Consider the following 12,814-nt stretch of genomic DNA (forward strand, 5'->3'; position numbering starts at 1 on the left):
CGGTGTGGGACACAACTGCTGCGTCATCGGCGAACAATATGTCTCTGATAAGAGCTTCACACACTTTTGGCTTGGCTCTCAGACGGGTGAGGTTGAAGAGCCTGCCATCTGATCTGGTGCGCAGGTAGATCCCCTCTGTTGCAGTGCACAGATTGGTGTGCAAAATTAGAGCACGTGTTATTAGGGGTAGGGTATTGACATGATGGAGAACTGGTTGGCAGACAGGAAGCAAAGAGTAGGAATTAACGGGTCCTTTTCAGAAGGGCATGGAGTGACTAGTGGGGTACCGCAAGGCTCAGTGCTGACACCCCAGTTATTTACAATATATATTAACGATTTAGACGAGGGAATTAAATGTAACATGTCCAAGTTTGCAGATGACAAAGCTGGGTGGAAGTGTCACCTGCGAGAAGGATGTTATGAGGCTGCAGGGTGACTTGGATAGGTTGGGTGAGTGGGCAGATGCAGTATCATGTGGATAAATTAGGTTATCCAATTTGGTGGCAAGAACAAGAAGGCATACTAATGCTGTCACAATAGGAAGACTCTACAAATTGAGAGGGAGAAGGGAAAATCGGAAGGGGATTACAGAGGCATGAGGCAGGAGCTGGCCAGAATTGACTGGAAGGAGGCCCTAGCAGGGAAGATGGTGGAACAGCAATGGCAGGTATTTCTGGGAATAATGCAGAAGTTGCATGATCAATTTATCCCAAAGAGGAGGAAAGATTCCAAGGGGAGTAAGAGGTACCCGTGGCTGATAAGGGAAGTCAAGGACAGCATAAAAATAAAAGAGAAGGAGTACAACAAAGCAAAGAAAAGTGGGAAGCCAGAGGATTGGGACTCTTAAAGAGCAACAGAAGATGACTAAGAAGGCAATACTGAGAGAAAAGGGTTCGGGGGTAAACTAGGCAATAATATAAAGGAGGATAGTAAAAGCTTTTTTAGGTATGTAAAGAGGAAAAAATAGTCAAGGCAAATGTGGGTCCCTTGAAGACAGAAGCGGGGGAATTTATTATGGGGAACAAGGAAATGGCAGACGAGTTGAACCGATACTTTGGATCTGTCTTCACTAAGGAAGATACAAGCAATCTCCCATATGTTCTAGTGGCCAGAGATCCTAGGGTGACGGAGGAACTGAAGGAAATCCACATTAGGCAGGAAATGGTGTTGGATAGACTGATGGACTGAAGGCTGATAAATCCCCAGGGCCTGATGGTCTGCATCCCAGAGTACTTAAGGAGGTGGCGCTAGAAATTGTGGACGCATTGGTGATAATTTTCCAATGTTCTATAGATTCAGGATCAGTTCCTGTGGATTGGCGGTAGCTAATGTTGTCCCACTTTTTAAGAAAGGAGGTAGAGAGAAAACGGGAAATTATAGACCAGTTAGTCTGACATCAGTGGTGGGGAAGATGCTGGAGTCAATTATAAAAAGACGAAATTGCGGAGCATTTGGATAGTAGTAACAGGATTGTTCCGAGTCAGCATGGATTTACGAAGGGGAAATCATGTTTGACTAAGCTTCTGGAATTCTTTGAGGATGTAACTAGGAAAATTGACAGGGGAGAGCCGGTGGATGTGGTGTACCTTGACTTTCAGAAGACCTTTGACAAGGTTCCACATAGGATATTGAGGGCGTGCAGCGTAGGTTTACTAGGTTAATTCCCGGAATGGCGGGACTGTCATAATTTGAAAGACTGGAGCGACTAGGCTTGTATACACTGGAATTTAGAAGGATGAGAGGAGATCTTATCGAAACGTATAAGATTATTAAGGGGTTGGACACGTTAGAGGCTGGAAACATGTTCCAAATGTTGGAGTCCAGAACAAGGGGCCACAGTTTAAGAATAAGGGGTAGGCCATTTAGAACAGAGATGAGGAAAAACTTTTTCAGCCAGAGAGTTGTGAATCTGTGGAATTCTCTGCCTCAGAAGGCAGTGGAGGCCAATTCTCTGAATGCATTCGAGAGAGAGCTAGATAGAGCTCTTAAGGATAGCGGAGTCAGGGGGTATGGGGAGAAGGCAGGAACGGGGTACTGATTGAGAATGATTAGCCATGATCACATTGCATGGCTCGAAGGGCCGAATGGTCTTCTCCTGCACCTATTGTCTATTGTCTAAGAGGGTAGGTGCAACAAGACCTGGGTGTCCTTGTACATCAGTCACTGACAGTAAGCATGCTGGTACAGCAGGCAGTGAAGAAAGTAAATGGCATGTTGCCCTTCATAGCGAGAGGATTTGAGTATAGGAGCAAGGAGGTCCTACTGCAGTTGTACAGGGGCCTGGTGAGACCACACCTGGAGTATTGTGTGCAGTTTTGGTCTCCTAAGGGATTGGACAGGCGAGATGCAGGAAAAATGTTCCTGATGTTGGGGGAGTCCAGAACCAGGGGTCATAGTTTAAGAATGAGGGGTAGGCCATGTAGGACTGAGTTGAGGAAAAACCTTTTCATCCAGAGAGTTGTGAATCTATGGAATTCTCGGCCACAAGTCAGTGGAGGCCTATTCACTGCATGTTTTCAAGAGAGAGCTAGATATCACTCTTGGGGCTAAGGGAATCGGGGGATATGGGGAGAGAACAGGGTACTGATTTTGGATGATCAGCCATGATCACATTGAATTGCTACTACTGCACCTATTTTCTATGTCATTGTTAAATAATTTTTCAATTTGTCGGGTTGATGTCAGTGTTGTAACTGTACTGGAACATATTGGATCAAGACAGTACTCTTAGCACAGTTTTTCAATACAACTGGGATACTGTCCGAGTGTGTAGTCTTTGGTTCTAGTGCCCTCAGTTTTTTTTTAATGGGTAAATCAGATTGGCTTCCATGATGACAAGAAAATGTTATGGATTATTATTGCAGCTCATTTGGCTGCTTAATTTCATGCTCTTGTCAATAGCTCATGAGCTTAAGTCCAGTCCCAGGCATTATGCCTACAAGTCCAATGAAGTATTAAAGGAACACTACAATTTTGTATCAGGCCATCTATTGAATGAGGCATTTTATATATTTACAGAAAAAAACCCTGCTAAATCTGCATGTCTTGCAAACACCAGGGCTTTAATGCAGCATGATTTAAAAAATATATTTATTAATTTTTTAATTGGCTTTCCTCTCCTGAAATGGTCATGAATTTCAAATCCTGGGATGTACTGAAGTCATCATGAAAAGTTGGTACGTTTGAACACTCGCTGGTTCAGTGTTTAAAGCTCTTTGCCCCCTCCCCCCACACTGGCGTTTCGATATAAGCAACAAGAGGATGTAATTCCTAAGATTGTAGTTAGAGATGGTTTAATGAAGGGTTGGGGAGAAACAGTGAGGGAGCCTGCCTGACTGTTTTAAATGTGATTTATTACTTTTCTTCAATCTAGTTCCAGAAGGCACAGTGTGATCTGGATTATATCGAACACAAACTAGAGTTTGAAATTCTGAAAAATCTTCCACAATGCACAGCACCACAGGTACTAAAGTTGTTGAATCCAAACAGTGATCATAAGGGATTGTTTGTATTTTGCTGATTTCTACAGGGAACTTTATTTTTGTAAATATTTCCCTTTTCAACAGAAAACAAATATTGCCCATGCCCTCTACCATGGCAAATAGCAATTCATTATAAGCCTGAATCCAACAAAAGTGCAGCAGTTGTTTAATATAACTTGCAGTTTTGACATGGCATAGTTTCAAGTGTATATTCTGTCGAGAAACTATACTTAATTGTAAAATGTCCCGAAGCACTAGATTTAGCTGTGTTGATGTTTTTCCACATTTAAAAAAATGTTGTCAAACTATAATAAATGACTGAATTTGATGTTTTTATCTAGCTAAGGAATGGGTAAATTTGCTAGCATCATCACAGTGCATTATATCTTTCACAATACTTTGTACTGTTTTAGGAAAATCCAATAAAACTTCTGGAGCAACTGAGGGTAATAAAATCCCGGTATCGTGATTTATGTGCAGAAGCAGATCAGATTGCCATAGAGCGTAAAGAATCAGTAGACTTCATTCGCACACAACTTGCCACTACATTGCAGTTAGTACAGAAGCTGCAGGACCAAAGTGACCTAAAGGTAAATCATTGTAATCTTAATCTCTTAAGATTGTCTATCTTCTTGGAGGAATTTCTTTTTTAAAAGGTTGAACTTTACTTGAACAGCATTGTTCCACCACAAAGTCGATTGCACTGGCGTTCAGTGACATGCACAAGTTAGCAGTGTGCATTTTGTGTAACTTTCCCCTAGATCATCAGAGTGATGTGCATCAAACTCATTACTGTGATTCAATGTAATAATCAGTTTACATGGACAAAGTTACTGCCTGCTTAGGATAGACTTCAATTTGTTACCATGCAGCACAGCCATTCTCGGTCTAGTTTGCAAAGTACAAGATCCTGAACTCTATGTGAGTGGGCAGGGCGGTGACGCATAGGCATGGTTACTGCCTTGCAGTGCTTACAGCACCTGAGACCAGGATTCGATCCTGACTACGGCCGCTGTCTATACGGAGTTTGTACGTTCTCCATGTGACCGTGTGGGTTTTCTCTGGGATATTCAGTTTCCTCCTACACTCCAAAGACGTACATGTGTGTAGGTTAATTAGCTTGGTATAAATGTAAATTTATGTAAATATCCTAGTGTGTAGGATAGTGTTAATAGTGGGAATTGTTGGTCGGTGCGGACTCGGCCGAAGGGCCTGTTTCCGTGCTGTATCTCTAAAGTAAACTAAGGTGTTCATTATGTGGAGCTGGGGGAAAAAACTGGATTAACTTGGCCTTGTTTCCTTTTAGTTTAACAACCAAGAATGTACTGTTGTATAGATGCGTGCAAGACTGCAAATACTGGAATCTGAAGCAACAAACTATCTGCTAGTTGAACTCAGCGGTCAAGCAGCATCAGTGGGGGAGGAAAGAAATTGGTGACATTTCGAGGCAAAATGCTGCATTAGGACTGAGTGAAGAAAGATGCCTGTATGTGGAGAGGCGGAATAGTGAGATAGGTCTGCTGTTTGGATTAATGAAGAGGGGTGAAAGATGACGAGCAACTTGGGCCAAGTAGGGGATGGAAGGAGTTGTTCCCAAGCTTGTTTAGGAAGACGAAAGGTAGGTTTGGAAAGGCTTTCTGAGGAATATAAAGAAAGCAGCAAAAAAAACTTGAGCAAGGAAATAGGAGGGCCAGAAGGGACCATGAAATGTCATTGGCAATTGGAGTCATAGAACATAGAAACAGAGAGTCAAGAGAATCCCAAAGCTTTTTGTACATGTGGTAAAGGGTAACTTGGGAGAGAGTAGGACCATTCCAAGATAGAGGAAATTTATCTCGTCGATGTTATCTACATGGACTTAAGTAAAGCATTTGACATGGTAGATTGATCTAGAAGATTAAGGTGCATGGGATCCACAGTGACTTAGTAGTTTGGATTTTGACCTGGCTTACCTATAAAAGACAGAGGGTGGTGGTGGAAGGGTAGTTATTTTTGCTGGTACCTGTAGTCAGTGGAGTTCTGCAGGCATTAGTGGTGGGACCTCTGTGATATATAAATGATGTATAAAAATATAGATGGAAAAGTTAGTAAGCAGACAATACAAATTGGTCGAATTGCCAACAGCAAAGAAAGCTGTCAAAGCATACAGCAGATAGTGGTAAAGAAAGCATTTATTATGCTTGATCAATCAGGGCATTGAATATGAATCGGTAAGTCATGTTACAGCTTTATAGAACTTTGGTTAGCTGCATTTGGAGTATTGTGCGCAGTTCTGGTTGCCCAATTACAGGACAGCTTGGGAGGGTACAAAAGATGTTCATGGGATGTTTCCGGGATTGCATTGTATTAGCTAAAGGTAAGGTTGGCCAAATTTGGATTGTTTTCTTTGGAGTGTTCTAGGCTAAGGACAACATGTTGTAAGTGCATGAAATTATGAGAAGCATAAGGTCGATAGTCTTTTCTCCAAGGTGATAATATCAAATGCAAGTGAGCATGGTTTTCAGGTGAGAGGGATAAAGCTTGAATAATTACGAGGGGCAAGTTTTTAACAATGTGGTAGGTGCCTGGAATGTGCTGATAGTGGGTGGAAGCAAATACATTAGCAGCTTTTAAATGAACGTTCAGACATGTACAAGCAGGGGAATAGACGGGTGCAGATCATGTACGGGATGGGAATAGTTTAAATTAGCTTTGTTCTACATCGAGATGGCTGAGAGGCCTGTTCCTGTGCTACTTTGATTTATGCCCTTTCCTTACTCTGAGCCAACATTTTGTAAATGTTTAAAATGTATTGGGTTGAGAGAGACCTCTGCTGTTTGTGGGTTTTTCTCTGGATGATGTTATCGGAATCTTTTTATTGCAAATTATCTTAATTTGTTTTATTTGGAAAATCTGTGGTGTTTAGTTTGTGAATAAATCAAAGGGATTTGACTGCAATTTGACTTTTATTTTGTTAGTCTTGTCCCTTGACAGAAGATGAGCAGTGGGCAGTGCAGAAGATTATGAAGTCTGAGGTTTTGGCTGGAGTAGACCCATGTGAGGTAAACTAGTTTCCTGCTGTCTATTACTAATTGTTTGTACTTCTGTCCTCAATTGTAATTGTCCAATGATTAGTTTCATATTATCAGGGAAGCTTTTTTAATTTATACTGTTTTATGCAGGTGATTTAATTGCTCACTTTGGCTGTGATTTTTTTTTTCTCTTTGCCACATCCTGCGTCTGCTGCCATTAAATCTAGAAAATATGTACCATCACAGTTGAATGAACCAATCTTCTAGGAATTTTCAATATCAATAAATTATGTGATGTTGCACAGGGGTGGGTTGGAGTGAGCAGTTTTTTTAAATAGAATTTATGTTTGGGTTTATTACCCTCCTAAGTTAGGAGAAAATCACCTGACTGTATAAAACAATATACTATGTTTATATGTTATGTTATCCTATTTTTCAAATCTGTCACTTCCTTTAATCTGGCATTTGTATTCTGCAGCTTGACCTCTTTTCTGAGAGCACAAAGTTAATTTTATTTTAAGTCTGTCTTTCCTCTTTTTCTGACCATGCACACCTCCCATTCCAGCAAGAGAAAGTTGTTTCTCTTTAATGTATTTTGGATCAGAAACAGAGTAATTAATGTGGTTAATCAGTCCAGACTTGGGAACTTGAATATCAGATCTCTTAAAGTTCACTGACATGGACTGCTTCTGCATATTCCCATGTGATTCAATGGTACTTTATTGTCATGTTGTTGAAAATTTGTTTTTATACAATTCAGTAACAATCCTACTAGATATTAGGCAAGATCATACCAAATATAAGAGTGCAAGATAGTAGACCATACTGAGTACACAAGAGTTGCACATTTAGTTGCCACCTTGTACCCTTCAAGTCTGAAATAAAAATAAAATGTTTGTCTTAGCCATAAAGGCCCATTGTCCTGGTGGTGGCTCTGGGTGGAGTTGCATGGATCTTCCTGGCCAGGTGATGTGATGATGTCCTCCACCACTGCAGCTGCAGGCTGCTTCAAGGCCTCCAGTGGCCCACTCTGCCAACTCGACCATTCCGACACCACCGACGTCGGTCCGTGAATGTGCTGTCCTTCTATATGCATCATGAATTCTTCATCTCAGTTAAAAGATGGGTGAATTGGTGTGTAACTGTTTGTTCCAGACTGTTTTGCATTTTGTAATTAACTAAATTAGCTTTTGGGCTAAGTTTGGGCTTATTTAGCTGAGAACAGTCAACTGAAACACTTTTTTTTTAAACCGACTGTTTATTTTGGACTAGGTAACAGTTAAAATGTGATACGATAAATATTAATTTTTTAAAACTGAGATTACTAGAAAAGGTGCTTTACACCATTAATTCATTTGATCGGTGAGAAATTGTATTTTGATTACTTTATTAATCAAGCGTAAATAATTGTTCTTTGACAGAAACCCTGTGCGGAGCCTCAAGTGCCACAGCAGGAGGGAGGTAGGTATGTGGGTAGAAGCATTTATTTAAAAAATAATTCTGTAAACCGTTTCTTCCAATCGTACCTACCCCATTTCTCCTCCCAAAACTTGGGATGATGGAGATAAATATTTGTCCTCAATGTAAAACTACATATTTCACAAGGATGAGAGATCAAACTACAGTGCAATGTTTGGGACGAAGACCCATCATTTATTTATTTTCCTCTCTACGCCACAATTTGAGATTTGTAATAGAAAACAATCACGTGATTAATGTACACATTGTCAGATTTTAATAAAGGCCATTTTTATACATTTTGATTTCACCATGTAGAAATTACAGCAAATGCCTCAAAACTCATTGGCCAGCGGTTCATTCTACAGCAAGACAATGATCCCAAACATACTGCTAAAGCAACAAAGGAGTTTTTCAAAACTAAAAAATGGTAAATTCTTGATTGGCCAAGTCAATCACCCAATTTGAACCCAATTGAGCATGTCTTATACGCTGAAGAGAAAACTAAAGGGGACTAGCCCCCAAAACAAGCATAAGCTAAAGATGGCTGCAATACAGGCCTGGCAGAGCATCACCAGAGAAGACACCCAGCAACTGGTGATGTCCATGAATCGCAGACTTCAAGCAGTCATCGCCTGCAAAGGATATGCAACAAAATAATAAACATGACAACTTTCATTTACATGACATTGCTGTGTCCCAAACATCATAGTGCCCTGAAATGGGGGGACTATGTATAAACACTGCTGTAATTTCTACATGGTGAAACCAAAATGTATAATAATGGCCTTTATTAAAATCTGACAATGTGCACTTCAACCACGTGTGATTTTTTTTCTATTACAAATCTCAATTGTGGAGTACAGAGGCAAATAAACGATGGGTCTTTGTCCCAAACATTATGGAGGGCACTGTATTTCTGAACATTTTAGTCATTCATTTCTGGAGCCACTTTTGATTTCCTTTTATGACACAGAATGGTATGTTATCCGGTTGAATGCCAAACTCTGCAGAGAATATTGGCTTAGAGTTTGGATATTCTTGGCAGCACTTGGAGCAGAAAATGTTGGAACAAAGCGCACCAAACAAATAAAATGGTAGTCTTCCAAAATTTTCCTTGTCATCCTTCTAATCTCTGGATTGCTGCCTGAACCAAGTGCAAATTGGCATGGGGTTGAGAAGATTAGAAAGTTGAACGCGTGGCTCACAGACTGGCATGGAAGAAGTGGATTTGAATTTGTGGGACATTGGCACCAGTATTGGGGAAGGAGGGAACTGTTCTGATGGGTGGGCTGGGACCAGACTCCTTGCAAACCTTATAACCAGGGCCATATAGCGCTTCAAACTAAATTGTGGGGGGGTGGACAAATTCGAAGTGTAAGTGTGGAGTTAAAGGGAAAAAGAATGCTTGAAAAGTTACAGAACGGAACGTTTAAGAGGGGAGAAGAGAGTAAGGTTGGATAAAATCAGGACCGTTGTGTGAGGAGGGGAGGTGAATACCAAATTAAAGGTGTTGTATTTAAATACGTGTAGAAACCAAGTGGAAGAGCTTATAGCACAGTTAGAAATTGGTAGGTGTGATGTTGGAATTATAGAGGTGTGGCTGCAAGAGGATTGTAGCTGGGAGCTGAATATTCAAGGTTATACGTCCTATCTGAGAGACAGACATGTGGGCAGAAGGGTTGGAGTAACTCTTGATAAGGAATGAAATTCAGTCCTTAGCAAGGGGTGACAGGATCAGAAGATGTAGAGTCATTGTGGGTAGAGCTGAGAAATTGGACGGTTAGAAATACCCTAATGCGAGTTATTTACAGGCCCCCAAACAGTGGCCAGGATATAGGTATAAGTTACATCAGGAGATACAATCGGCATGTAGGAAGGGCAATGTTCCGGTGGTCATGGGAGATTTTAATATTCAGGTAGACTGGAAAAATCAGGTTGGTACTGGACCCCAAGAAAGGGAATTTGTAGAGTGCTTCCGAGATGGTTTCTTCGAGCAGCTTGTAGTGCATCCTACCAGGGAAAAGGCAATTCTGGATTTAGTATTGTGTAATAAACCAAGTTTAATAAGGGCAATCAAGGTAAAGGAACCACTAGGAGGTAGCGACCACCATATGATAAGATTTAACTTGAAATTTGAGAGGGAGAAGGTAAAATCGGTTTTGTCAGCATTACAGCTGAGCAAAAGACTACAGAGGCATGAGGGAGGAGCTGGCCCAAGTTGACTGGAAAGGGACCCTAGCAGGGATGACGGTAGAATATCAATGGCAAGAATTTCTGGGAATAATTCGGAAGATGCAGGATCTTTTCATTCCAAAGAGGAAGTAAGATTCTCGGGGCAGAAAGAGGTGACTGGCTGACAAGAGAAGTCAGGGATAGTATATAAAACTAAATGAGGGGGATATAACATTGCAAAGTTTAGTGGGAAGCTTTAGATTTTCAGAAAACCTTTGATAAGGTGCCACACGTGAGGCTACTAAAGAAGGTGAGAGCCCATGGTATCAAAGGGCAGATACTAGCATGGATAGCAGGTTGGCTGGATGGCAGAAGGCAAAGAGTGGCAATAAAGGAGACTTTTTCTGGTTGGCTGACAGTGATTAATGGAATTCCGCTGGGGTGCATGTTGTATATTACTGATTTGGATGAGGAGATTGAAGGCTTTGTAGCCAAGTTTGCGGCTGATACAAAAATAAGTGGAAGTGTGGAGAAAGCAGGGGGCTCTGCAGAAGGACTTGGGACAGGTTGGGAGAGTGGGCAGAGAAGTGGCAGATGGAATATAGTGTAGCAAAGTGTGAAGTCATGCATTTTGGTAGCAGGAATAAAGCATAGACTATTTTCTAAATGGGGAGAGAATCCAGAAATCGGAGGAGCAAAGGGACTTGGGAGTGCTGGTGCAGGATTCCCAAAAAGTTAATCTGCAAGTCGAAACGGTAGTTAAGAAGGCAAACGCAATGCTAACATTTATTTCAAGAGGGCTAGAATACAAAAACGGGGATCTAATGCTGAGGCTTTGTATGGCGCTGGTCAGGCAGCATTTGTTGGGGATAATGTGCTGTCCCTGGAGAGGGTCCAGAGGAGGTTTATAAGAATGATCCCAAGAATGAGTGGGTTAACTTATGATGAGCGTTTGATGGCACTGAGCCTGTACTCGCTGGAGTTTAAATAGTGAAAAGCTTGGATAGAGTGGGTGTGGAGAGGATGTTTCCACTAGTGGGAGAGTCTAGGGCTAGAGGTCATAGCCTCAGAATTAAAGGACATTCCTTTAGGATGGAGATGAGGAGGAACTTCTCTAGTCAGACAGTGGTGAACCTGTGGAATTATTTGCCATAGAAGGTTGTGGAGGCCATCAATTTATATTTTTAAGGTAGAGATAGATAGATTCTTGATTAGTCTGGGTGTCAGGGCTTATGGAGAGAAGGGAGCAGAAGTGGGGTTAGGAGATTGATCAGCCGTGATTGAATGGTGGAGTAGACTTGATTGGCCAAATGGCCTAATTCTGCTCCTATCACTTACTTATGACCTTCTGTTTCTATTTCAATTGTTTCAATGTTGAAATTTGTGGAATAAGTTGGCACATAGCTCAGTTACTAAAATTCATTATTTTGCGCAAGAAATATGAAAGCCATGAATTTTTATTCTAGATCTAAATAGCTTCAATGTTCTTATGGAATTTGTAATAGAAACTTTCCATTTAGTCTCAATTTGCCCTCTGATTTTGAAATCCGGATAGTCCTGCAGCTGGCTCACCAGGTGGTTTGCTGCTTTCCTTTCCCACTCACTGGGGCCCTGGCTCCAGCATTCTCTTGAAATTTAGCTGGCTCACTGGAAAATTTATTATGAAGCCATGTAACAACATAAATAAATAGTTATCTTCATACAATAATCCAACTGCTTCACGTACACCATAGCACGTATGGCAAAATTCTACCACTATTTTACATCCCCACACTCAGCAGATCAGTGACCAACGCATTTATTGTGGATGAAACGGTAAACTGGAAACCAGAAAAACCTTACTAAAATTCTTTCAAATAAAACGTAGAAAATTGACTGTACTCTGAAATAATGTAACAGGAAAAAATGGCAAAAGCAGGGCTCCCAGTTTTGCATCTTTGAAATGTTCAAGACAAGTCTTAATCTGCATTGTTCAATGCTTGTGTTTCAGCTGAGTTTGAACCAATCACTGAAGAGATGTTCACATCTGTGCCGAAAAATGTAAGGCAGACTGTAAAACGTGCCAGCTTGAATACATTTTACAAACAGCTCTTTGACCATTTCATAAAAAGTAATAACAGGTGAGAGTGCAATGAAATTGATTGAATTTTACCATCTGTTGATTAATACTGTGACTTTGGCCACAGTTATCATGAAAGTTAGAATAGAATGGATATCTGCCTCATTCCAGGTTTGACCTGTAATTGCTAAGGCAGTAGAAAGAAGTGCAGGTTTGTAGGTTCATTGGCTTCTGTAAATTGTCCCTAGTATGCATGGTGGAACTCGTGTATAGGTGACTGCTCGTTAGCACGGACTCGGTGGGCCGAAAGACCTATTTCCATGCTGTATCTCTAAACTAAAAGTTTGCATGTGGTGCTGGTATGAGGTTTTGCTTAATCTAATAAGAATTGATTTTATGGTGAAGAACACAGATGATCTGTTGGATCTGTTTATTCTATCTTGGTAACATTCATCTGACATTAGCATTTGGTGTACTTTCCCTTTCAATCTAATGGGTAATATGATGTCTATCCCAATTTCTGTGCCATATCAATCAACTACTTTAGCAGATTTGTAGCTGGTGCTTGGTCAATCTACCTTGGTGTTAGTTTTATTTTTTCCCTAATTAAGTTTGAAGTAATAATATTT

General features: G+C 40.8%; 1 protein-coding gene across 1 annotated transcript in view; it reads left to right on the forward strand.

Annotated features, from left to right (window-relative positions):
- Window positions 1-12,814, forward strand: part of ska2 (spindle and kinetochore associated complex subunit 2) — a 43,383-nt gene that overhangs the window by 21,945 nt on the left and 8,624 nt on the right. The window contains exons 2-6 of the mRNA XM_078422688.1: window positions 3,374-3,463; window positions 3,896-4,072; window positions 6,440-6,523; window positions 7,915-7,954; window positions 12,117-12,246. Coding sequence (XP_078278814.1) covers window positions 3,374-3,463; window positions 3,896-4,072; window positions 6,440-6,523; window positions 7,915-7,954; window positions 12,117-12,246 — 521 coding nt within the window. The remainder of the gene's footprint in view (window positions 1-3,373; window positions 3,464-3,895; window positions 4,073-6,439; window positions 6,524-7,914; window positions 7,955-12,116; window positions 12,247-12,814) is intronic.

The sequence above is a fragment of the Rhinoraja longicauda genome, chromosome 26 (genome assembly GCF_053455715.1).
Source record: "Rhinoraja longicauda isolate Sanriku21f chromosome 26, sRhiLon1.1, whole genome shotgun sequence".
NCBI classification, from domain to species: Eukaryota; Metazoa; Chordata; class Chondrichthyes; order Rajiformes; family Arhynchobatidae; genus Rhinoraja; species Rhinoraja longicauda.